Source organism: Aedes aegypti, chromosome 2 (genome assembly GCF_002204515.2).
Source record: "Aedes aegypti strain LVP_AGWG chromosome 2, AaegL5.0 Primary Assembly, whole genome shotgun sequence".
Classification (NCBI taxonomy): Eukaryota; Metazoa; Arthropoda; class Insecta; order Diptera; family Culicidae; genus Aedes; species Aedes aegypti.
In genome coordinates, this window is record NC_035108.1 from 166,768,732 (window position 1) to 166,794,125 (window position 25,394).

The 25,394-nt window shown below is 39.2% G+C and overlaps 3 protein-coding genes across 7 annotated transcripts in view; 1 reads left to right on the forward strand and 2 right to left on the reverse strand.

The window, feature by feature from the left end:
* Positions 1 to 9,451, reverse strand: part of LOC5572270 (deoxyribodipyrimidine photo-lyase) — a 206,869-nt gene extending 197,418 nt beyond the window's left edge. For 3 of the 5 annotated variants that reach the window (XM_021843059.1, XM_021843058.1, XM_021843057.1), the window contains exons 1-2: positions 9,135 to 9,377; positions 8,678 to 9,076 (exon numbers count right to left, since the gene is read on the reverse strand). In XM_021843059.1, coding sequence (XP_021698751.1) covers positions 8,678 to 9,076; positions 9,135 to 9,186 — 451 coding nt within the window. In that variant the 5' untranslated portion in view covers positions 9,187 to 9,377. Of the gene's footprint in view, positions 1 to 8,677; positions 9,077 to 9,134 lie in introns of all 5 variants that reach the window. The other 2 variants (XM_021843060.1, XM_001653905.2) reach the window with 2 other exon arrangements.
* An 11,842-nt stretch (positions 9,452 to 21,293) lies between these two features.
* On the forward strand, positions 21,294 to 21,938 carry LOC5572269 (WASH complex subunit 3). Its single transcript, XM_001653904.2, has 2 exons — positions 21,294 to 21,441; positions 21,501 to 21,938. Exons 1-2 carry the CDS (start codon positions 21,412 to 21,414, stop codon positions 21,927 to 21,929), a joined length of 459 nt encoding a protein of 152 aa, XP_001653954.1. The 5' UTR covers positions 21,294 to 21,411; the 3' UTR covers positions 21,930 to 21,938.
* LOC5572268 (anaphase-promoting complex subunit 2) lies at positions 21,917 to 25,001 on the reverse strand. The gene is made up of 3 exons (XM_001653903.2): positions 24,757 to 25,001; positions 24,234 to 24,699; positions 21,917 to 23,794 (listed from the first exon to the last, which is right to left on the reverse strand). The coding sequence occupies exons 1-3, from the start codon at positions 24,814 to 24,816 to the stop codon at positions 21,960 to 21,962; spliced, it is 2,361 nt and encodes a 786-aa protein (XP_001653953.1). The 5' UTR covers positions 24,817 to 25,001; the 3' UTR covers positions 21,917 to 21,959.
* Between the last annotated feature and the right edge of the window lie 393 nt (positions 25,002 to 25,394).

A 25,394-nucleotide genomic window follows, 5' to 3' on the forward strand; every position in this document is an offset into this window, starting at 1 on the left:
AATATCCGGTTACTAAATATACATATATCCAAAAATTTCCCATTTTGGCGCCCCCTAAAGTCTGGCGCCCTTGGCGAGTGCCAACCTGGCCAACAGCACGCTACGGCACTGAGTGGACTGCAGATATTTGGGATAGTTCTTAACAGCTCTTTATCCGGGATAAGACTTGATTGCGAATACGAATACGCTTCACAGGGACTTCTATTTCGAATATCTTATTTTAGTCGGTAGACAACTCGTAGTTTATCAAATCCAAAATCAAGATTTATCCACTGTTCATGAAGAACATACTACCATCAGTGCACCAGTATCCTCATGCCCCTATTTCCGCTCGCTAGAGTAAACATTGATTTTTCGTGTCAAAATTCAAAATCTTTCGAACGGATGTATTCTAGCAATATTAACAACTTTCAAATAAAGCCGTCTAACATTGTTTTCATATGATAAAATAATTCTTTATATTGAAAACACAAGAGCTGGTGCGCGGTTATTGGGTCATTAGGTATTTTTGTGTGTTCCAACAACCGCTCATGCAAAAAACTAAACAATTTTTTTAAGAAATTTCGATTTTAGTGTACATCTTTCTTTATTGCAGTAGTAGCTGTGGTTTGACCATTGAAAATATCAGGATTAATAACGAAATTCAAAGTAATGCATTTTATAGCAAGTTCGTCACGAAATCTGTTTACCGTGAGCGGAAATAGGAACACTTAGATGCAGTAATAAATGCAATTAAATGTTTTTTCATGAAGGTTATTCAAATTCTTTTTATTTTGCCGCTGATTACTTATACTTAGAGCTACATTGTGACATAAAAAATATCGATCAACGCAATAGATAGAATAACTATTGTGTTGATCGATATTTTTTATGTCACAATGTAGCTCTAAGTATAAGTAATCAGCGGCAAAATAAAAAGAATTTGAATAACTTTCATGAAAAAACATTTAATTGCATTTATTACTGCATCTAAGTGTTCCTATTTCCGCTCACGGTAAACAGATTTCGTGACGAACTTGCTATAAAATGCATTACTTTGAATTTCGTTATTAATTCTGATATTTTCAAACATTGGAACACATAATTTTCCTTAAATGAGCGGAATCTGGTGCACTGGTGGTAGCTGAAATTCGTTGAAGATTATTCAAATGTCTTAGAGATACAAAACAAATCACTTGAAGCATATTTGGACAAATTTGTGCAATAATTCGAGAAAAAATACCACAAAAGTCTTTAAAAACTGGAAAATTTTCAGAAGATTATGTAGTAATTTCTGGTAGGGTAATTTGCCCATTATTGCGGTATTCCCTATTATTGCGGTATAAGAATTAAACCCTCATTATTAATCGAAAACTCTATTTTCTATGGATATTATTGATGATGATGAAAGCTTATAGTATTCCCAAGCTGTAACAGATGAATGCTTTAAAAATTAAACGATTTTGATCGTTGGAAGAACAGTTATAGATGATGCATCAAGCAAAGCCTATATTTTTAACCAGTCTCTCTATCTACGGGCCTGTTTTCATAAGCTTAAATTCTTAAGTTTAGAACCAAAACAATTATATGTAGCGGGTATATCAGTTCAGTACAGATGTAGTTACATGATAGATATTGAATTTTGAATAAAAGTTCTATATTTTTGAGAAAAAGCATATACCGCAATAATAGGACAATGAAAAAAGCTTTTTGCCTATTATTGCGGTATCTGTAAATCTCTTTCAAAAATTCGATATTTCAATAGTCATTTTAAATGTAATTGCTGGAAACATTAATTATATTATTAGGATCAGGGTTCTGAATTTTCGTATCAATGATGCGAAATCTACGATTTTTCGCACGTAAGGAGAATGCTTTATTCGCTTCCTCGCGTGAACATCTTTTATCGCTCACACTAATTTTTCCTGGAGCTACGATGGAGGATAACCGAAAATCACTCCACTCTGTGGATAATTTGTTTTTCACTCCATCATATTTTCGCTCACCAACTGCTCCCGAGAATTATCACTATGTGGATAAACAAAAACTAGTGCCGGCGACGGGATTCGAACCTAGAACATTGCTAAAAACAACCGCGATGTGTGCACGCTAACCATGCTACCACACCAACTTGACGAAAGGAGTGGTTGATTTGGTGTTTAAAAGCAACTGCTGCTCGTGGCGATGGAAACAGGAAAAATTCTCCATGGATCGGAGAAAGAGAAAACAAACTTCTCACAGCTGCGGAAATGTGCATTTATCTATTTTCGCTTTGTTTTGTGGACGGATAAAATCGCAAGGCAGCTGATCGCTGAAAATTGCTGTGAGGGATAAATCCATTATCGTGAGAGTGAGTGAGAATTCGGAAGCCTGATTAGGATACTAATTTGGGACATAATTCAGAGTTATTCATACATTTATTTAGTCAAACAAAAGGTTTATGTTTATTTTTACCCTGTAATTCCTCTTATTTACAAATATTTTGAAAATAAATACAATTTTTTACCAAAATATCACGTAAAGTGACTGAAAATCGGAACAAATGCCAAAAATATGTTAAAAAACTAAGATATAAGATGATCGCAAGGAAGCAATTCTTTAAAATTGTGTTGCTAGTGGAAAATATTTTTAAAAGCATCAAAATTGTAGGTTAAACTTAAGTCAACAAATTCATTTCTTATATAGCGACTAGTGGTCTCAGACGGAAGAACCTTGTCTATTCACTTTAACATTGTCCACCTACGACGAAACCGGCAGAAAATCATTCGATTCTGTTGATTTGTTTTCGAATCGTGACATAAAGTAATGAATTAGGTTTCCTCATAGATATGTCCAAAGTCACACAAATCGACAGTACCGTGCAGTGTCATTAACATGGAGGGAGCATAATTTCAATGCTCGAACATTGTGTGATATTGAATGTATCTTGAATGTAATGAAATCTATGATTTTTGGTATACCGCAATAATGGGACAAAATACCGCAATAAATGGACAGAGGAAGAGCTTCAGATTTATGTCAAAAAATGTATGTATGATTCCAAAAATTACTTTTTTACTTCACTATACTCCAGATAATAGTTATTTATGCAACTAGTTGCAAAATGATGATTTTTTCAGCACGAGTTGTACATTTATCCAACGAGGCTCGCCGAGTTGGATAAATACAACGAGTGCTGAAAAAATCGAGTTTTGCAACGAGTTGCATACAACATTTTTTGCTATTTCGAAAAATGCCGTTTCAGCTGGATGAACTCTAAAAGCACAAACATACATCCATGCGTAGTATCAATGCAGTATTTTTCAATCACGTAGGTTGTGAAACAGTACTACTCATGAATGTCACAATTTTTCACGCTCTCATCGGTATCATGCAGATCTTTATTCGCTATTGGAGGAAAGAACAGGTAAGACAGCACAAGTCACGAGTCAGCTGCACAAATGCTACAACATCATCGTCTCTGGACGATTCGATTCCAGCTAGCATGCGTTGGAACCAAATCTCACAACGGATATAGAATCAGATGCAATTGTGCTTTTTCTGCGCAGCGTGTGAGGCGAGCTGAGTCGAATGAGGTGACAATTGTCGACTCGCTCCCATTGGATAAACATTAGTTGCCTCACGTCACTCGAGGTGAGAACGACTCGCACGCCGCGCAGAATAAACACAAATGACATGAAGAGACTGGGTAGTTCGGTTGACGCCTACCAAATCAGTGCTGAAAAGTGCTACTTTTCAGCACCGAAAAGAGTGCTGAAAAGTAGCACTTTTCAGTACTGTTTTTTGTTGTAGGATAAGTAGGCCGTTATGTTGATCAACTTCTCCATGAAAAGTTGATTGATTTGCAACGGAATTGCAAAAAGGATATTTTTACCACTTAACATTGCAAAATACTATAATTATTAGATTTTGGACACTGCAATACGATTTTAATTTCAACACCGTGCTTAAGTCCTCTATAATAGGACGGATACCCTAGAATCCAAAATTTAAAAACAAAAAAATAAATTAGTTGAGTATTGTGCATTAGTTCAAAGAAAATGATGACTTGCGCACTTGCATATTTACATTTCAACTGAACGTTTCAATAAATCGCGATTGTTAATAATAATTAGGGATCATGCACAAATTACGTCACGCTCCAAGGGGGGGGGAGGGGGTCAAGCCAAGCGTGACAAGCCTTACAAAATTTTCTGAAGACTCATACAAAAAACGTGACAAAGGGGGGGGGGAGGGGGTCAAAAAAGTTTAAATTTAGCGTGACATAATTTGTGTACCATCCCTTATAGCACTCAGTGACGTCTTGTTACCTCATGTTTAACCTGTTCTTCGAACCTAAAATTTACTAATTCTGAACTTCTGGCTTGCCTTCCGAAGGAGTTATGTTGAGGTTCTTTTAGAAGATAGAATTATGATTCCTACTTAAGTCGAAACGTTTCGATGGGTTTTCGGCTTTCAGTCTTCTTCTTCTTTCTGGCGTTACGTCCCAACTGGGACAGAGCCTGCTTCTCAGCTTAGTGTTCTTATGAGCACTTCCACAGTTATTAACTGAGAGCTTACTATGCCAATGACCATTTTTGCATGTGTATATCGTGTGGCAGGTACGATTATACTCTATGCCCTGGGAAGTCGAGAAAATTTCCAACCCGAAAAGATCCTCGACCAGTGGGATTCGAACCCACGACCCTCAGCTTGGTCTTGCTGAATAGCTGCGCGTTTACCGCTACGGCTTTCAGTCTATACAGATCATAAACGGCGGAAACTGAAAGCCGAAATCCCATGGAAACATAACCTCCATCACAGTTGATTCCTGTACGTCAAAGATTGCTGCAGAAAGTCCACAAGCATCTCATTGCTCAAGTATGTCAGATATTGGACCTGGCTTTCGTCAAAATTTATTCGAATATCTGGCCAGATTATCGCCTAAAATCGTTTCCTAAGTTTTGTTAAACTCTTCTTCATAATTTACCAAGAAATATTTCACATTTTCCGTTGGAATCTTTCTTAGCACTTCGATTTCCAAATTACACTGCGCTTGTCTGTAGACTAATATGTGTTTCTTGCAGTTTGACTTTGAAAAGTTGATCCAGCACTTAGTTTCTTTAATGTCAGATCACGAAAATAGTGACTTTAGTGACCATTTTTCTGAAAAAAGTGACTTTAGTGACTTTTTGTTGCAAATAGTGACTTTTTAGTGACCAGGACGAAAAAAGTGACCAAGTCACTAAAAAGTGACTCACTACCAGCCCTGCCAGTAGTTTTGATAACATAACGGCCTACTTTTTCCAATAAATAAAACAATGTTTAAAAGTACTCTTTTTCAGCACTATTAACGGTGCTGTGTACTTTCCAGTACTGTTTTGTAATCTTCAACTAAATACCTGAGCATCTTTAAAAGTCATTCATCGAAAGGCTCCAGTTTTATTAGTGGCTGGCTTCGTATTGTCCATCTGTTGGATGATCAGAATCCGCCTCAGATGAGCGATTCTGATTTGGAATCACATCGTCTACCAGACGTAGAAAAAAAGGTTCCTATAACATTCCCCCGAATACAATTACCACGAAAAACATCATTCCGAAAGTCGATACCCCGAATGGTCAAGTACCCCGAATACCATTTCCCCGAAAATATTTTTTTTTCTTGCCACGAAAAATTCAAAATTAAGATCCGACAAATTAACACCATATATTTTATAGAATAATAAATTGAGGTTGATCACGTCTTCTCTTTTTTTAATTTCTTTATTAGTATCCTTCAAAAAATTACATTCATTTCTTATATCTAGGTGTTCTGTGTTAGATAACACTATTATCCTAATTTGGTAAAACAATTTTAAGATTTTAATAACATTCTGTTAACAACATATTACATTTCATTTGCCGTAGCAATTCAGATTTTTACCGGTGAGTTGATTTCACCTGCTTATAAGAGAATAAAACCACGCTTTCAATTTATTTAACTTAAATATATAACGCATTAATCGTGGCAATAGAAAACTGTAACGATTTTTGCCAGAAATTATTAATTTTTTTATTTAACATTTGTTCCAATGTTTCCACATTGGATATTCTATGCAACTCATTGGTACTATACCGGGGAGGAAGCTTCAGAATCATTTTCAAAATTTTATTTTGAATTCTCTGCAGAGCTTTCTTCCTGGTATTACAATAGCTAGTCCATATTGGTACAGCATACAACATGGCTGGCCTGAAAATTTGTTTGAATATCAAACGTTTGTTCTTAAGACAAAGTTTTCATTTTCTATTAATAAGCGGATAGAGACATTTTACATATTTATTACATTTGTCTTGAATTTTGATTTTTGAAAGTTAAATTCTTATCTAGCAACCTTTTTTAGAGAAGTTCCATTATTTGGCCATGATAATAGCATTTAACGCTTTGAGAATAGTGTTTCTTGAATTATCAGCACATTCTGCTGTTCTATGATAATTGCGAACCTTGTATACTTATAGCTACCTAGAGATCTCTAATGAGAAACTTTTCACTTGCCCCACTTGATTAGAAAATTGACAGTGTTTCAATTTAGTTATTTTTAGGTCTATGTCGAATTAATTATAAAACTTTTTTTATTGTAGTTTAAAATTGTCAGAGGGGACAACCTAAAAGTGGTACAGAAAATTATTTTTTGGCAAAAATTTAATTTTTGTTAATGTGGACCATCATTTTATTCAAAATTACCTTTTCAAAAAGTTTACTGATGGAAGAAAGCAAACTGATTGGACGATAGCTAGAAGCTTCTGAAGGATTTTTGTCTGGTTTTAAAATTGGTACAACCTTAGAATTTTTTCATTTGTCAGGAAAATATGCCAACTGAAAACATTTGTTAAATATATTAACTAAGAATGATAAGCTACTTTCTGGAAGTTTCTTGATGAGGATGTAGAAAATTTCATCATCGCCAGGAGCTTTCATATTTTTGATTTTTTTTTTTTTTTTTAATAATAGTTCTCACTTCTTTCAAATCAGTTTCCCAGGAATTTTCGAAAACGTTCTCTTGATTGAGAATATTTTCGAACTCCTGAGTAACTTGATTTACTATTGGACTAGTAAGTCCTAAATTGAAATTGTGCGCGCTTTAAAACTGCATAGCAAGTTTTTGAGCTTTTGTGCAATTAGTTAGTAATAATTTGTTTTCCTCTTCCAATGCCGGTATTGGCTTCTGAGGTTTTTTCAAAATTTTTGATAATTTTCAAACGGGCTTAGAGTCAGAATCCAAATGAGAAATTTTATTTTCAAAATTTTTGTTTCTTAATTATGAAAATCGTTTTTTGATTTCTTTCTGCAAATCCTGCCATATAATTTTCATAGCAGGATCGCGAGTGCATTGAAATTACCATCTCCTCACGTTTTTAAGGGGGATCAAGAGTTTAAGATCATCGGCTATAATCACGGATTCAAATTTTAATTCACATTTTGGAATTGCAATGCTCCTGGCTTCAACAATGGAATTTGTTAAAGTTTCAAGAGCATTGTCAATATCAAGTTTTGTTTGTAAAGAAATGTTTACATCAAGATTAGAGTCAATATATGTTTCATATATATTCCAGTCGGCTCGAAAATAATTGAAAGTGGAGCTGATAGGATTGAGAATCGCTTAATGGGATATTTGAAATGTAACATGGATATGATCAGCATGAGTAATCAGTGTTAAGATCAAATCAATCGTAGATGAATTTCTAGAAGAGGAAAACATGTAGGGCTATCAGAGTATTGGATGGACAAATATCCTGAAGAGCACTCATCAAATAAAATTCTGCCATTGGAATTACTTTGAGAATTATTCCATGACCGATGTTTGGCATTAAAGTCACCAATGACAAAAAATTTTGACTTATTGCGAGTCAATTTTCGCAAGTCAGTTTGGAGCAAATTAACTTGCTGTCCAGAGCATTGAAAAGGCAAATAGGCAGCTATGAAAGTATATTTATCAAGCTGTGTTTCAACTGAAATACCTAAAGTTTCAAAAACTTTAGTTTCAAATGACGAAAACAGTTGATGTTACGCCTATGAATGATGATTGCAACTTCCCTACATGCCCCATCAAGTCGATCATTACGATAAACAAAAAAGTTAGGATCTCCTTTGAGTTTGGATCAAGGCTTTAAATATGTTTCAGTTATAATTGCTGTATGTATATATGAGCTATAGGCTCAAAATAATTGAAAAATGTGACTTCAGTAGATATACATCAAAAAAGAGTTCATAGTGATTTGCTTCAAAAGCGAGACTAAGTCTCTAGAAAATGACTCGCTACCACCTCTGTCCTACCCGTTACTAGAGATGGTCGGGTTTCACATTTTTCAAACCCGAACCCGACCCGTACCCGACTTATTTTATTTCTTCAAACCCGGACCCGACCCGAGCCCGGGAAAATAATTAAAAGGCAAACCCGGACCCGACCCGAAATCCAAAATTTTTTGTAAGAAAAACCCGAGCTGGAAAAGATGGTAAATTCATCGTTCCTGATGCATACGGAAGCTTTCAGGTTGCTACTCCGTTTACAATTCTCACGAAACTCGACCCGACTTTTTGCAAGCCCGAACCCGACCCGTACCCGATAAGTTTGTAGCCTTCAAACCCGATCCGAACCCGAATCCGAAAAGTTTCAAATTTCCAAACCCGAACCCGACACGGGTTTGAAAGCCCGAGACCCGACCATCTCTACCCGTTACTTACCCTTCAGCATAAACTTGTAATGTCTGATGGTGGCATCGAGGAACTTCGGAACCAGGCTGAAGCAAACGTGCAACGGAAGTTCATTCTTCAGCGCCAGTTTTTGCGCGAATAAAAACGCCCAATTGTCCTGTACTCGGGCATCCCGGGACATCCAATAAATGACGCCTTTTTTGTTTTCTTCCACTTCCTTGGCGTCGGACAGGATACGTACGCGTTTTTTCTTGAAATCGAAGTCCAAGATGGATTTGGCCGTTTCCTTACGGATGGTTTTGAATTTTTCCACAAAGTCGTCCACCTTGATTGGACCGCCTTCGACTTTCGGTTTCTTTTCGGCGGGACCATCCGCTTTCGAAGACGATGCTTTCTTCATGATTCTGAAAATGCCGTTCCTCGGGGAAACTGTAAAAAGAGTTATGTAGAAAACTCACTTAATTTCATACTATGGTGAAACTCCTACTTGTTTGGGACAAAATCAAACTGAATCTTGAGAGCGAAGATACTACGAGCATGAACACAGGGGAAATTCGTTTGAAGTGAAAATTGCTTACACTAATGTTGTTACAGAAACATCAGAACTATTGAAAATTATTTTCTAATCTAAACAAATAGCGGACGGAACGGAACCTGAAAAAATGCAAATTTTATAAAAACTCACATGCGCGGTTCGCGATCGCGGTGTCGAAATTTTCGATTGATATCAAACAAAACTTGAAAATCGGTACTGGAACATTTTACCGCTTCATTGGTTCGAATCCATTTCAAAACATTCAGCTCCTTACACACTCGTATACAACATTTGACACGCTAACCTGAATCTACATATACACGCAAAAAAAGTGTGCGTTAAAAACTACCATTTTAGGGGGTTAACTTAAGCGCTCGCACCGGCAATTTTCAGCAGACCAGAAATGCGCTTGATTTTACCATGTCTGTTGTCGAAATCAGATTGTTGTAAATTATTTCTGTCAAATGTACCAGTAATGTGGTGGGATGTACCGTAAACATAGTAAATTGGTCTGAAATTTCATGGTAGTTTCAAGAATGGGCGTAGTCAGCTACAATAGTAATTTTTACCACAGATTTTTTTCCCGTGTAGATATAAAACTAGAAATGTGGAAAAGCACTGCACATGACGACACAAAATAATTTCATGATATAAAAAAAAAACTCAACTACGCCCGGATTCTATTCTTGGCACTGTTGATTCACTTCGGCAGTGGTTTTTTTTTAAAGCTACTTGAAGTGCTTCTTATTGCAAAGTTTCAGACAATTCGGACGAGAAAACCCCCCCATGCCCAATAATGGAAACCCGGTCAACCAGTCAGTGATTTTCGATAGCGATCGATATAGATTCGTTTTGAACCGTTAGCGATCGCCATCGTTGGTCAAAGATCTATAAAGAATTATGAAGACTGCTTGGTCGGGAAGTGGCAAACATGGAACGAAAATAAAACCAAAAGCTTCCGAGCGCCAGAGCACTGGTTTACTCGCATCTGTCGTGCTACCGAGTAACAGAAGCTAAAAGTGATTCGCGAACGTGTTCGGAGTAGTGATCCTTTATAAGATAATATAAAGGATCATATAAAGGATTACTAGTTCGGAGCTGTTCAGAGTCATATGAGCCTTTGTACGTGCCATACATTCTTTTGTTCTTTTGACTTTTACTGTGCGCCGTGTGTTGGTGCTTGTAGTAAATAAAAACTCTTCAAGAACGCTGCCTTTACAAAGACGTCCGTTCATCTCGAAATCCGTCAAATGAATCACGACATCAGTCTGAAAAGAATGTATCGAACCTGACAGTCACCATCTCGTACTTCGCTTACCCGAATATATCTTTCGTAACCCTCCTCGGTCACCCGAGCGTCGCATACTCTCGAAACAGCCTACGAACATCGGGAAAACTCGGTGCATTTGTCATTTGCAAATATCTCCATGTGGTTTATGTCGACTGCAAGGGCTGCCAAATTTACTTATAAAGTTAACAAGAATCATCTTTTGACTTTATTTAAACAAGCATAGTTTTTTTTCATTATTTTTCAACGTCATTCTATACACTACAGTGCTGTCTCGCTCTCTCTCACGGGCAAATTGAAAACAGGGCGCACAGTAAAAGTCAAACGTTTTATTGCATCCATAGGCTGATTGTGCTTTTGGGAAAAAAGCAGCTTCCACTCCGAGATTTATGGTTCTCAAGGGTTTTTGACTACTAACTAGTAGTTTACTGTCGATTTGATAGTTATACAATTAATTTGTCTGTCAAAACCTTAATAAATCACACCTTGCTCGGTTACTCGCGAGTAAACGTTCCCGAGCTTGTTGCTACTTCTTTTGACATGTTCTCCCGAGCAGACGGGTGCGGACTTACTCACACCTAGCCAGTTCCCGAGTCTGTGATGTTTGTTATGCGTTGGTGTACACTCGTGAGCTGCTTCGTGATGTGAACTTTTACACCACTGCCCCTGCCTTAGGGCCCATTCACAAATTTCATAACGCTAAAGGGGGTGGGTGGGTGTCCTTAAGATGTTACAGCTCATACAAAATTCGAAAAATATTCATACAAAATGTGTTACGAGGGGATGGGTGGGTGACATAAATAACCATTTTTGGCGTTATGAAATTTGTGAAAAAAAAAACAGTGTTTGGACACAGACAAACAGACGTCACACTCTCATCGCTGTCCATCGACCAACTTTTTAACGATCGATTCGAATATACGGTAGGTGGACAATCGACCACCCGCAGCGCTCGCGTCGTTTTTGTTCGTGTTTGACGTTTACACACTACCGCCACCTGTTGGTCCATCGGCCAACTACAGAATTTTCAGCATTGGGCGTACATGTTTTCGCGACTATGATTTTGATCGCGATTTGTTCTAAGTGTTACGTCTGTTTCTCTGTGGTTTGGATTTCGATCAGAATAAGCCGATCGAACCATATTCGGAGAGTGTTACAGTTCGCGAATCATCGCATTCAGAGAGCCCTATGAATGTAAACATTCACTCTCTCGTTTGGTACGTGGCACGAGAGCGTTCGCGAGCCGTAACTCTCACAGACTGCAACAGTATCCAGTCGTCCGGGTGATTTCTGTTATGCATAAAATTGGTAATAACTTTTATATTTACTGATCAAGCAGCCTTTAACAACCTAATTATAATGCAATGGACTATTCCCAAGTAACCAGTAAGCACGATAATGCGGCACGGTAACAGCATTATATGCGCATATAGGGTAATCATTTGATGTATGTCAGTTTTATATACTCATATAATGCTATAGCGTGCTATAGCGAAATAGCGTGCCATTATAGTGCCAAGATATATAACCGTGCTTCTCTGCACCACTAATGCTGATATAAGACCACGTGAGAAACGTCAGTTGTTTTCGCCAGGTTTTTAGGGCGAATATTTTGTGCTTTCGCGTACGCAGCCAAAGATCTTTCGCGTATGCGGCGATGCAACTGGTACACGAGGTGAATAAATGAATGAATGAAAACGGAAACCTCTAATAGTATGCAAAAAATGTAATAAAATGATACAGATAGTACATCTCCGTATTAGACATATTCGTAGTTTTCATCCTTTTGAGGACTTGCAATTGCCACATTTTGATCCTCGTTTTATGATGATGAAATTCCTCATTTTGCGTCTCGAACCTGCGACACCCGTATTGTTGAGTTGTTGAAGTCCTGCTCCTTTGCTGCTTCGGCCACATAAGATGGATAGTATTGGAAAGAAAAGTGACCAATTTAAACCATCACTTTTCCCCGTCATAAAACCTGCAATTGTAGTAGTGAGAAGATTTATGTTTGACTCCCTCTTACCACTATATGCAAACACAAAGCACGTGGTATATCTGTCAAAACACTGGATGGCATTTAAACATGCGAATATAAAGCCAATATAGTGCTTATTTAATGTTTGTATGCATCAGGCTTAGAAGCATTAATGATGCTGTAATAGGGCTTCTATGCAGCAGAAGTACTGTTATAAGGTGTGTAAGCATTTGTGGTGCTATTATAATGCATGTACGCATCTATGATGCTGATTAAGGGCTTATTATTAGTGCTTATGGTTACTTGGGTTGAACACCCCTTTACCCGCATAAATCGAAACCACATCAAAACCTCACTGAATATGGTCTATGGTTCACTTTCAACCATTTCCAGTAAGGTACATTCGACCATAAGCGTACTATAGGCAAATTTAATGCGCCACCAGCATAGAGGTCGCTAGGTAAGAAGGAGAGAAATGTCATTGAAAATGTTTGTTTACGTCCAAAATTCAATTTTTCGACCCAAAAATTAGCTCATAATCAATTAATTATTATACTATTTTCCATTGGCATAATCATTTTGACCCTTTATTCTTGCGATACGCATGATTTCACAACAAATTTAACCACAAACAAAGAATCCGGATGTTTATAACCTATGTAGCCAAACACCAATTTTCAAATTTTATCCCACAAATCGTACATGAACACTGACCGGATCTGTACATTTTGGAAGGAAAGAAAGTTTATCATGTTTTTCAATGCTCTCTGATCGTCTACAACATAACTATTTCGAGAAAAAGTGTAATATGTGTGCTCCTTCCTATGCTGCACACGGAGCGTTCTCAACCCAACTTCTTTTATGACGGTTCTCCTACTAGCCACCAGATGTCGAAGTGATCGTTCAGCTTTGAAAATATTAGCCTGTTGCTGGGTAATATTTCGACTGTAACAGCTGAGGTGTTCCAAGATCTGACCATACCAACAACGGGTTGTTAAGAATGTTTACCGTTCCGAAAATCATTATTTCTCAAGCAAATTTCAAATGACAACCACAACGGGAGCATACCTAGTAAGGTTGAAAAATTTACCACCGGAGAATTGGAACTATAGTTGGGGTACAATCCTACAATAAAAACAAACATTTGATAATATGGTTCATGTTGCATTGTTTTTTTTTTCGTTTGGAACAAAATCGAATCACAATTTAATTTGGAGCATTCGGAATATATTCACTTCATAAGCTTATTTATTGCAACACATATCCAACATATAGCACACATGTAGGTATTGTTGGAGTATGCAATGATTGTGCCTCGTATGCAAAGCGGCAACACTGGATGTGGGTAGCTGTATGAGTGAGGCGGCGCTGAAGACAGTCACAGCGGCGGCAGCGAGCACGCCAAATAGGATGAAGAAAGGGAGAATGGAAAGTTTGCCATTCATCCGTTATGTGATGTTCGATCCGTACAGACGTGTTTACATTAAAGATCTCTTGCGTACAGTAGTTGATTAGTTGTGTTTCTTTCCTACCGAAATCCTGGTTCCGCGTTCCACTTCGGTGACCCTGTTCTGCGTTGTGATGTGTCCACCTCTGCCCAACAGGTTATGGGCCCAGCAGTGCCGAAGGGAAGGTTCCGGATTGCATAGGAAAAAGGTTCCGAGAGAGCGAAAGTGATCACGCCGTGTGTGAGTGTGTGTGAGTTGTTTCTCCGCGGTGGTGATTTTGCGTGGACAAAATGGCGGATGTGAATAAGTTTGCGTTTGCCAGACTGAACAATCAGAATTGGCAAATATGGAAGTTCCGGATGGAGATGCTCCTGACCAGGGAGGAGCTATGGTATGTGGTCGGTGATGCGAAGCCGGCTGTAGTGACCGATCAGTGGACGAAAGACGATCGAGAAGCTCGTGCCACTATCGGAGTGTGTGTAGACGACAATCAGTTCGGTTTGGTGAAAGAAGCGGACAGTGCGAAAGCTTTCTGGGATGGTTTGAAAGCTTATCACGAGAAGAACACGGTAACGTCACGTGTATCTTTGCTAAAGAAACTGTGCTCATTAAATCTCGCGGAAGAAGGTGACCTTGAGAGTCATCTGGTGGTGTTGGACGATTTGTTCGACCGTTTGACGAATGCAGGCCAACAGCTGGAGGAATCGCTGCGGATTGCGATGATCCTGCGTAGCTTGCCTGATTCGTACGGTGGTTTGGTCACGGCGTTGGAGAGTCGTGCCGATGCGGACATCACGATGCAGCTTGTGAAGTCAAAGCTGATCGATGAGTTCGAACGTCGGAGGGAGCGTTCCGGCGAAATGCAATGTGAGACGAAAGCGATGAAAAGTGTGGTAGTGCGAAACGAAGTGCAAAGCGTGGGTGGACTCGGCAATAGAGCGCCAGTGAGGAAATGCTACTTTTGTGATAAACCCGGTCATTTGCGTCGCAACTGTCGATTATTTTTGCTAGCGAAGCAGGAGCTAGAACGAGAGTGCGAAGATAAGAAGAAGCCGGACGACAGAGTGCGTGTGAAGCAAAATGCGAAGCATGTGAAGGACGAAAATTGTGGTGCCAGAAGTGTGTGTTTTATGGCTGGAATGGATCAGCAAAAGTGCTGGTTCATTGACAGTGGAGCGAGTAGGCACATGACGAGCGACAGGAACTTTTTCAAGTCACTGAAGGAAGAAAAAGGTCAAAGGGTAGTGTTGGCGAACGGAAAAGTGATTACCGCCACTGGTTGTGGTGAAGGTTTTGTGAACGGTGTGGACGGAAACGGAAGCAAAGTGGAGATTAAGCTCACCGATGTGTTGTACGTTCCGTCGTTGGCGAGTGGACTCGTGTCAGTGAACAGGTTGACGGCGAAAAAGTTTTCAGTGATATTTAAGAAGGATGGTTGCGATATTTGTGATGCATCCGGAAAGAAAGTGGTGATCGGTGAAAAGTCGGGGTCATTGTATCGGCTGAAGTTGGCGAACGCTGTGAAGAAAGTGGAGGGCCAGTGGCCGATAATTGGCGAGAAGAAGACGATGAAGCTAAGAAGTACACCAGTCAGTGTGATGAGCTGGTATTCGCAAGTGAAGCCGAATAGAGTCGATGAACAGGAAGAAGAAGAATACTTTGATGCGGGCACTTCAAGCGAGGAAGTGGAGCCGTTGCAAGTGGCGGAGTCCCACAGTGGAAACTCGGATATGGATGCTGATAACTGGAGAGAAGTTCGGCGATCCAGGAGGAGTAATCGTGGAGTTACGACCTGACCGGTTGGTTGATTACGTTGTTTGAAGCAGGAGGAGATCAACCCGGCAATGGAAGGCAGAGAGGATTAGGACGAGTACGAGGACAACATTGAGGAGGAGTGTTGGAGTATGCAATGATTGTGCCTCGTATTGTCGCGCGCCCACCAAACCGGAACGCGCGTGTGGGACACGCGACGTGTGACTCGTTTCCGACATAACTGTCATAATGACATGTGTGGCGCTGCATTCTTACGATGTTTATGAACACAGCGCACTATTCAAATATAAGTCGCGACGCTTGGAGATTGAGAAAAAATATATTTAAAAAAAAAATGTTTGTCCTTATTTCTGTCGGATCCATAATATGCAAAGCGGCAACACTGGATGTGTGTAGCTGTATGAGTGAGGCGGCGCTGAAGACAGTCGCAGCGGCGGCAGCGAGCACGCCAAATAGGATGAAGAAAGGGAGAATGGAAAGTTTGCCATTCATCCGTTATGTGATGTTCGATCCGTACAGACGTGTTTACATTAAAGATCTCTTGCGTACAGTAGTTGATTAGTTGTGTTTCTTTCCTACCGAAATCCTGGTTCCGCGTTCCACTACGGTGACCCTGTTCTGCGTTGTGATGTGTCCACCTCTGCCCAACAGGTATAAAATCCCAAAGCGGCCGAAAGGATCCAGCTGAGCGGCATGTAGAGCATTTGTCAGCGCACGGGGGGTAAATTTAGGTGCAGCATAAATGTTGTTGTCTTTTCCCGAAGCGCTTCCACGGTTGAAGCCCGGGCGCTTTTTCCGACAGTTGGACTCAGCTTATCTGGTTAACATTATGAACATCCGCTACTGTTCCTGCTGCCGGTGTTGTCGACATCCGCGAGATTTTGCCGAGAAAATTGGGCATTGTGTGTGATGCACATCGGTTCTGACAATAAAAGAAGAAAATTAGCATTTGTTCCATCAATATTTTACTCTAAACTTACCCGATGTGCAATGAAGGCTTCTGAATGATCGATGTCCAAAATTTAAAAGATTTCGCAATACTCAGTAGGGGAATATTACTTTACTTAAGAGGAGATCGATGAAACGAGCGGATGAAAACAATGCGATGACAAAAATGAGCTGCTGCTATCCAGCCGTAAATCACAGTTGGTACGGTACCAAAAAGGTTGTGATATAGTGGAAATATTTCAGCCTGGTTGAATACCATATCAGATCATTTGTAAACTATAATTGATGATGTAACAGTAATGCTTGATGTTTGACTGTGTTTTTACCATTACACGAAGAACACATGTGAGCCATAACTGAAACAGGTAACCGTTAGCATTATGTTCGTGAAACAGTTTGTCTCGTTTAAAGAATGGTAATTTTCTATGCGGGTAGTTGCAAACATAGCACAGAAAATAAAAAAATATTCGTCTCTGTTTCTTGATCAGAATGAGTGTGGGTCAGCGAACGTTACAAGTGTTGACACACAGTGAGAGCAGCCGTAACGGTGCGCGACTAAACTAAATTACATAGCGCAGTATCATTACGCTGATCCGTACCGGGTGCTGCTAACCGGGGTAGCAAAATGACAGCGCTGCCTTCGGAAAGCATCGGGTGAGCAAATTTAGCAGCGCGATAGTTGCGCTGCTATTCGATTTGAATTCAAGCATACGGTGTGGGATATGAAATTCTGGTTGAAGTTTTGGAAATCTGATGCATGATGCGCATGAAGTAGAAATTTCAAAATTTTGGGAATTCGGGTAAACCTTCAAGATTTTGATAAGAATACTAGGAATCTGATGCAATTATTGGAAATCCGATAGAAGTTTATGAAATATTCGAAAATCCTCGTAAGAATTTATCGATTTCGGAGTATTATGGGATTTTGGGATTCCGACTGGAATCCTTAGAATTCCGACTGGAGTCCACGGGATTCCGCCAGGAATCCTCAGGATTTCGACTGGAATCCTCGGGATTTCGGCTGGAATCCTCGAGATTCTGACTGGAATGGAAAGAGATTTTGATAAAAATACCGACTGGAATCCTTGGGATTCCGACTGGAATTTTTGGGATTCCGACTAGAATCCTTGGGATTCCGACTGGAATCCTTTGAATTCCGACTGAAATCCTTATAATTCCGACTAGAAACCTCCGAATTCCGACTAGAATCCTTGGGATTCCGACTGGAATCCTTGGAAGTCCGACTGGAATCCTCGGGATTCCGGCTGGAATCCTTGGGATATCGTCTGGAATCCTCGGGATTTCGGCTGGAATCTTAGGGATTCCGGCTGGAATCCTCGGGATTCAGATTAGAGTCCTCGGGATTCTGACTGGAATTCCAGTCGGAATCCCAAGGATTCCAGTCAGATTCATAATAATTACGGTCAAATTTGCAATATTTCTTGTAGGATTTACAAGGATTCCGGTAGAATTGGCAAGGGTTCCAATCAAATTAGCATCCAGTTGGATTCATAAACAATCTCAAAAATTTCCGATGGAATTCTAATAATTCCGCACCAGAATATAATAGATATTCCAGCAGAGTTACAAAAATTCCCAACCTGAATTGATCACCATTATTTTCACAACTCATATGTTAACCCAAAAAGCAACGACCGGTACGGTAACGAGTTACTAAATATGGTAGCCACCGGTGTGAGAATGGGTGACTAAACTAAAATGACAACTCTGGGGGTGATCATTTTAATCACCCAAATAGTCGCCCCCGTTAAAGATGCTCTGAACAGGGCCAAACAGTGGGTGATGTGTGTCTGTCTTGTTTTCATTCATGGTTCGCAATCTTCACGAACGGTAAATGCCATGCATGTTGTATGAATGCAGGCGGATAAATGGGCTGAAATTATGGCTCGTGTGTCAATGATCATTAAATTTTCCAAAGCCTGGAATAAACCCAAAGTGAATCATGGAAGTGCCCAAGTAGCTCTGCATCCTACATGTAAATCTTGGTGGAAAACCCAAATAACTTTATACACGCTAAGAAAATAAAATACTAGATAAGTTAAATACCATTCTAAAACCATATTTGATCTATTCACTCATTGGAATGAATTAAAAAGCAATATGCATTGCTAGTATAAACGGTAATTATATATGAGCATGCTTATAACGAACATAAGCCTTTCGAATAATAAAAAAGAATAATTCAACAAATCTGATAAACAATGTTTTTATCCTGAAAAAAAAGACCAAACCAAAACAAACTAAATCTAAAGAAAACAATGTTTTTGTTCAAAAATACGTTTTAATCACTTTCATAAGTAGCCTCATGTCGTGTCGCTCGTCGTTATTTTTCTGAATTCATAACCACGGCAATGAAACGGTGAGAAGCCGCCGCAACTTTTTGGACTTGTTGGCATGCTCTTAATTGACCCCAGCAAAATGAAATAATTCCGGTCCATTTACATCCACTGCTTAGTTCTTCCCAAGGATCTGCCAGCTGAGAAGATTTTGTTATTTCGTTTCTAGCGCTGCATTGAACTCCAAATCCAACGGCCAGAAGTTTTGGATAGGATTCTAAATAAACAAAAATATCGCGATAAGTGCAATCGCGGAACCGCTGAATGCAGAAAAAAACTTACCGAGAGTGACACGTTCAGGCTGATACGACATCTTTCATGATATGTTTTATGAATCAGTGAAAACCAACATTATTTTTGTAATTCACAATCACTTGGCTCGAAACATGAGGACTCGCTAAAACAAAATGTCTGAATCGCTGATTGCTGATTTGGCAAAGTCTCAAGAATAAATTCGGGTGTCCAAAAAGCTCAGATAATAATAAATTCTCAAAATGACTACGAATGTATAAAACATATTATCGCAAAGTATATTGTTTATTCAATGCAATGATTAAAAGTAAATTAAGTTAAAAATATAATATATATTATGCTAACCAGAGTTTTCCATTTTCTCCGTGTATAATTATAACAATTTGAAGCTCCGTGTATCGATTTTATTTATTTTTATGGCAAACTATCTATCAGTAAAATGGCAAAGACCATTTGCGAAATGTCAAATTTCCTGAAAGTAACTTTAAAGCGTTACGCGTATTTGTTTTCGCGACCTGTTTACTTTTGTTTGCGTGACTAAAATTAGATTTAATAAGCCATTTTACGAGACGTTCGAATGACGTTTTCTGGCGGGCCGCTCATTGTTGTTGTTCAAAAAACTAGCATAATATCTGAATTGCGCTGGTCACATTTTTTTTGGCGATGACGTCCCCGTCTCTTTCAGCGCATGTTTCTACCCGGTTTACATGTATTAGAGGTAACGTAGATGAAAAATATCTTCCCTGCCTACTGATTTAAATTTTACATGCGAAAATTTAAAACTTTGTTAAATTACCTCCAGCGCCATTGTTGAATATGCTCCTTCCAAATGTAACGCTAGAAGAAACGTAAATAAATCGGCCCGCCAGAAACTTTCAAAGCTGGTAAACAAACGAAAACCATATGATTCGAAACGTCTCATAAAATGGCTTATCTAAGTGGAATTAAAAATTCAAGACCAACAATTGAAAAGGCCTCAAGTCCAAAATGTAAACAAATCGGTTTTCTGCTGATTCCAGTGTATAGGAGCCTATTCTTACTAAAACATACAATAGTCATTTAAAAATATGCATAAAAATTGAAAAAATAACATTTTTCTAAAAGGCCCCATCTCATTTTCCGCTAACCAGGATATTCATCGCAAATGCGGCCTTTTCTCAAAAAGGCCTCATTTCTATATCTGACGGAAACCGAGTTGAGGCCTGTTAAACAAACATCAAAATTGCAATGTAGATTGCGAAAAATGTTCCAAATTCACTAAGTAGATGCAGGTTATACTACGGAACGACTGCTCCTTGTATTATTTTACACAGTGGTTGTCTAAACGGCGAACATTATCAAGTTTTCCGTCGGGTTCCGGTAGACTGATGTATTTTGTATCATACTACCAAATAATACCTGTGTCAGCCTGTCTGTACTTCACAACTTATCAACAAAAACACGATTTGGTTTCAATTGCATGAAAAATAACGTTCAATTGCAATATTATTTCAATTGAACCAATATTTCCATACATTTTCTCGACGACAAACTCGCGTACCACACACATAATGTTCATGGATGACGAAGGGTTCAATCAATCACACATTTATACGACCGCACGAATCTTCTCTTGCTGTAGGGATCTTTATGTACTTTACTTAACCACTTAACACTCTTCTACACTTTAAATTTCTTATTTCATCATCAATTTTGAATGATTTTCAAAAGGCCACATCAGAAGATGATGAAAAAACAAGCCACAACTAGAAGGCCTCAACACATTTTAGAGTAAACAAAGGCGTCAACTCACAGGCCTCATCAGCGTCGGCCGGCGTCTATGGGCACAAATGAAAAGGGCTGCACAGCTTTTGGTGAAATAAAAGCCTCATTTCCTTTGACTCGTTTTTTTTAGCAGGATTTTTTGCGAAAATGATAGTAATGAATATTCATAGCTATAAATCAGTTTATCCATCGACTTTCTGGAGGATAAAATAACATACAATGCTTAAATTCTTTATTTAAATTTGATTTATTGTTTGACAAAACAAGATTGTATTTTTCTCATTGTTTACTTTTTGGAGATGAGGCCTTTTGAATTGTTAGTCTTGAATTTCAAAGTTGATCAAAAACATCTACATTTTTTGATTATTTCAAGCCTTAGACAACAAAAAAGGGTTTCTGTTAGCTAAGATCAACTCATAAAATGGAAACTGTGGGTCTTGAGAAGCATGAGGTAAGTCGAGTTCGGTGGGCCATATATGTTTCATGATTAAATTTCATATTTTCCCACAGCTGCCACCAACTAATCAAAAACGAATGGTCGCATTCATCAACCATTTCGTGCTGAGTACAGTGAATTTCCTGAACAAATTCGCGTCTGACTGTGAGTCGAAATTCATTCAGTATGAACATAAAATACAAAGTTTGGAAGCATCTTTGTCGATAGTGGAAGCCAAAATAGCCTCAATAGACACATTGCAGAACGGAACAGTGGCCACTGAAGAGCGGCCTCAAGGAGTGCCAATGAAGGAAAACTACTCGACAAATGAACCGGAGAATGCATCTGTAGTAGAAGAATCATCCCGACAAGAAACCCCTGCGAAAGATCCAAGGTATGACAAATATATCAAAATGGTTCAAGTTGGGGTGCCCCTTCCTGCTGTAAAAAATAAGATCTGTTCTGAGGGTTTGGATCCAAATTACATTGATGCCTTTTTGTAGCCTGGAAAATGTGTTTATTCATTCCTAATCCTACGCCTTGGGTAGCTGATACACTCCACTAACGTAGACCAGCTTGTGCTCCCGAACTTTTCTCTGTAGAATGTTTTTCAACTCCTCCGGAGTAAATTCCACCTGTGAGGCAAACATTTTCAACATTTGATGTATGCGCTCCAGCGGCAGCGAATCCAGATTCGTAAGCATTGCTTCGATATATGACCAAAAGACCTGCAGTTCCTCTTCCCGTTGGTCGCTCGCGGATTCCATTGCGCTTTCCGTTTCCTCATCCTCGCACATTTCCGGTGGTTGGGTTTGTAGTTCTTCTGCTGCTTCCGTTTTGTTGTGGCGATCATTCAGTACGAAATAATTCTCCCGGGACTCTCGAATCAAACCTTGAGATTGCCAAAATACTAACCGCTTACGTAGAATCGATGGAGGCATATTCATTTTCTGCCCCAATCTGTCCAGATCCCATTCGTTTTGTTCGCTGAAATGAATGGCAATGGTGGCTTGCGCTGGAGTCACTTGCATTTCGGTCGTTTTCCCATCCAATTCAAGTTCAATGACGACCTTCCCGTTTAGCGGTGTCCAATGGAGCGTACGATTATCTTTGAATGATTCAAACGCTTTTGTGTATTGATCGAACATTTCCTTAATGGCCGGAGGCAACTCCATAGTTTCCTTTTTGAATGTTGGCCAAAACTGAGAAGAAACCACTAAGGCAGACAGATCAAAGGGCCTCTCTTGAACGAAACCTGATTCTTCAGAAAGTATGTATGTGTTAATTCTTTTGGAATCGTTCATGTCTTTCAACATAACTTCGCAACTGTGCAGCATTGTATCGCCAAAGCGAAGTTTCAGGAGTTCCAAGTTTCGTATTTCTTTTTCCGGATTAGCATCCAACTGAGATAACAATCTTTCCGCTAGCAGATTACGGTATTCATTCACGAACAACTCCTTACTACCGTAAATATCCACCACCATTGAAATTATATCCGAAGGCCTTCCCGATCGAGCATCTTTCGCTACGACCACATCCGCATTCACTGGATCAGGATTCCAATTCTCCCAATCAGTTAGCTCTAATTTCTCGTGGCCGTTCTCTTTGGCCTTAACGTGTTCACTTTTCGCAAGCTCCTCCGACAGATCCGAACATCCTTCTTCCGTCAAACCAGTGACCACACATCGAACTGTATCTGGTCGACTTCTAAGGTACTCTTTGACAGGTTCTGTTATCGTCTGCAGAAGCACACCGGTGTGATCCAAATGCCTAAGAGCTTTGATTGCAGTCACATAGCCAGTCAAAATATCCGGAGTATCAACTCCTGGATGCAGAAGCTTATTCTCCAAGGTGTACTTCATTGTCTTCACCAAGTGACTCTTCAAATCGATTTTTTCAAAGCAGAGCTTCAAATCATCGATGGCGGCTTGAGACATCGGAAAGTCTATGATTATTCCGAAAAATTGGTCTATAATCATATTCGCATAGTTCTCATACAAATAGAAACTCAACTTTGTCTGAAAGTTGCGAATAGCTTCTTGAATTTTCTCATCGCTTGTCCCTATGGACAATGATCCCCGATTGTAGATTCTCGTCAACCATTGCAATACCACTGTGTTCAACCATCGCTCCAACGATTCCATGTGGGATACAGAAAAATTCTCCTTAGTTTCCCCTATCTTGGCGTCGATTCTCTCCTGGATCAACGCCGTCAGTGTGAACCCAGCAATCTTATCCAACAGACCCATCGTGGCCAGCTGTTGATTCGTGCTGGTAAACGCATTGGCCAGGCTTTGACACTGGCAGTAAGCCGATTCCAAACCGCAGGCGGTGCATTGGAACGAGTCCGGAACTTCCATGGAATCATCTGAAAGAAGTAAAAACATGTAAGTTTAGTTTTCCGAAAGCTTCAATATTCCGAAAAGTCTGGGATACAACCAGTCATCCCATTTTTCTATTTGCGTGCTAAAACAAGCTTCTAGATAAATTTTTCAATTAATCTAATTTGAAGAAGGTTACGAGGTGCCTCGAGTCGGGATTGGAATTGAACAATGCGGAACACGTTTTTGTCTCAAGCACCAAAATACCTCTATTTACTAAATTAAGATTTGCTGAATCCATTATCGTTTTCAAAAATATCATAGCACGTCTAGTTTTTGAGATATTGACTGTTAAAAATGCAAAATTAGGCATCCGAGAATATTCCGGTAATTGGAAAACTAATTATGAATGAATTAGGAATATGGGAAGACTTTGAATCTCAAGACGTTTCGGAATTTGTGAAACGGTCTACATTCTATACGTACCACCTTCCGCATGGGTCAAGGCAAACACCTTGAACGCGATGCTGTAGAACTCGTAAACCAAGTCGTTGAAATCGGTCGGAAGTTGCGACAGGAGAGCACACCTAAACATTCGATTGAACTCGCTCAAATCGCTCGGTTTCTTGACCACGTCAACAGGAAGTGACGATCCTTGCTTTAGCTTCTGCAGACGCTTCAACTGCAGGTAATAGCCCCCAAAATGTTGATACAGCTCATTGACGGCTCGTTGAAAGCGAAAAAAGTGCAGATGTCTCGTCGGTTGACCCTCGGGATTCGATTCCGAGGTCTGCCCTTGAAAATGGCGCCAAAATCTCGGTACCGTTTCTCTGCGCAGCATCCGATCAATTTTGAAGAAAATTGTTTCATAGATTATCGAAAGGTTTCCTAGCCTATTCAGATGAACCGATAGCTGGGAAATTTGCTCATTGTTGACCTGTACGATAGTGAGCTGCAATAGAAATAAACGATGCGATTACATTTTTTTTACATTAGAATCATAACAGACTTTATCCTGCAGAACAGGGAAGGTGTTGTACAACGCAACGCATATATTTTCATTGAGCATGTTTGAAATTTTTATTCAGTTTTCAGTTATTTGAACACGTTTTACATAAGTTCCCAGGCACTGCTCAAAATTCAAAAGTTTAGTTGCACTTCAACGCTTTTATCAAAAATCCATAACAGATCCGATAAATTTTATAAAAAACTTGCGACAACTTCGACAAACTGATGTTATCCAAACAGGAATCGATCGTTTGTTCGAAAAATCAACTGCTATAAAATGCGTGCGCTATAAAAAGTAGAGTTTCATACACGATAAAATATTTCCACTTAGAGGCATATTGACGAATTAAAAAAAAAAATACACGGAAATGCTATTCTATTCAAATCTGAGTCCAGAAATTTCATAACGCTGAAGGGGTTGTGTGGGTGCTCTTGTGATGTTATAGTGGTTATCACGCCTAATTGTATGGGTGCCCAGGTGTAGATGTAGTTGTGAACCTTAGAGGAAAACAATATGCACTCTATCTAGAAAAACACCCAGAACCCGGGTATAAATTTTTCAAATTACTGGAGCAACATTTGAAAAGGGCCTATGAACAAAACGTAAATATTGAGAAAATCGCCATTGAATAATCAGAA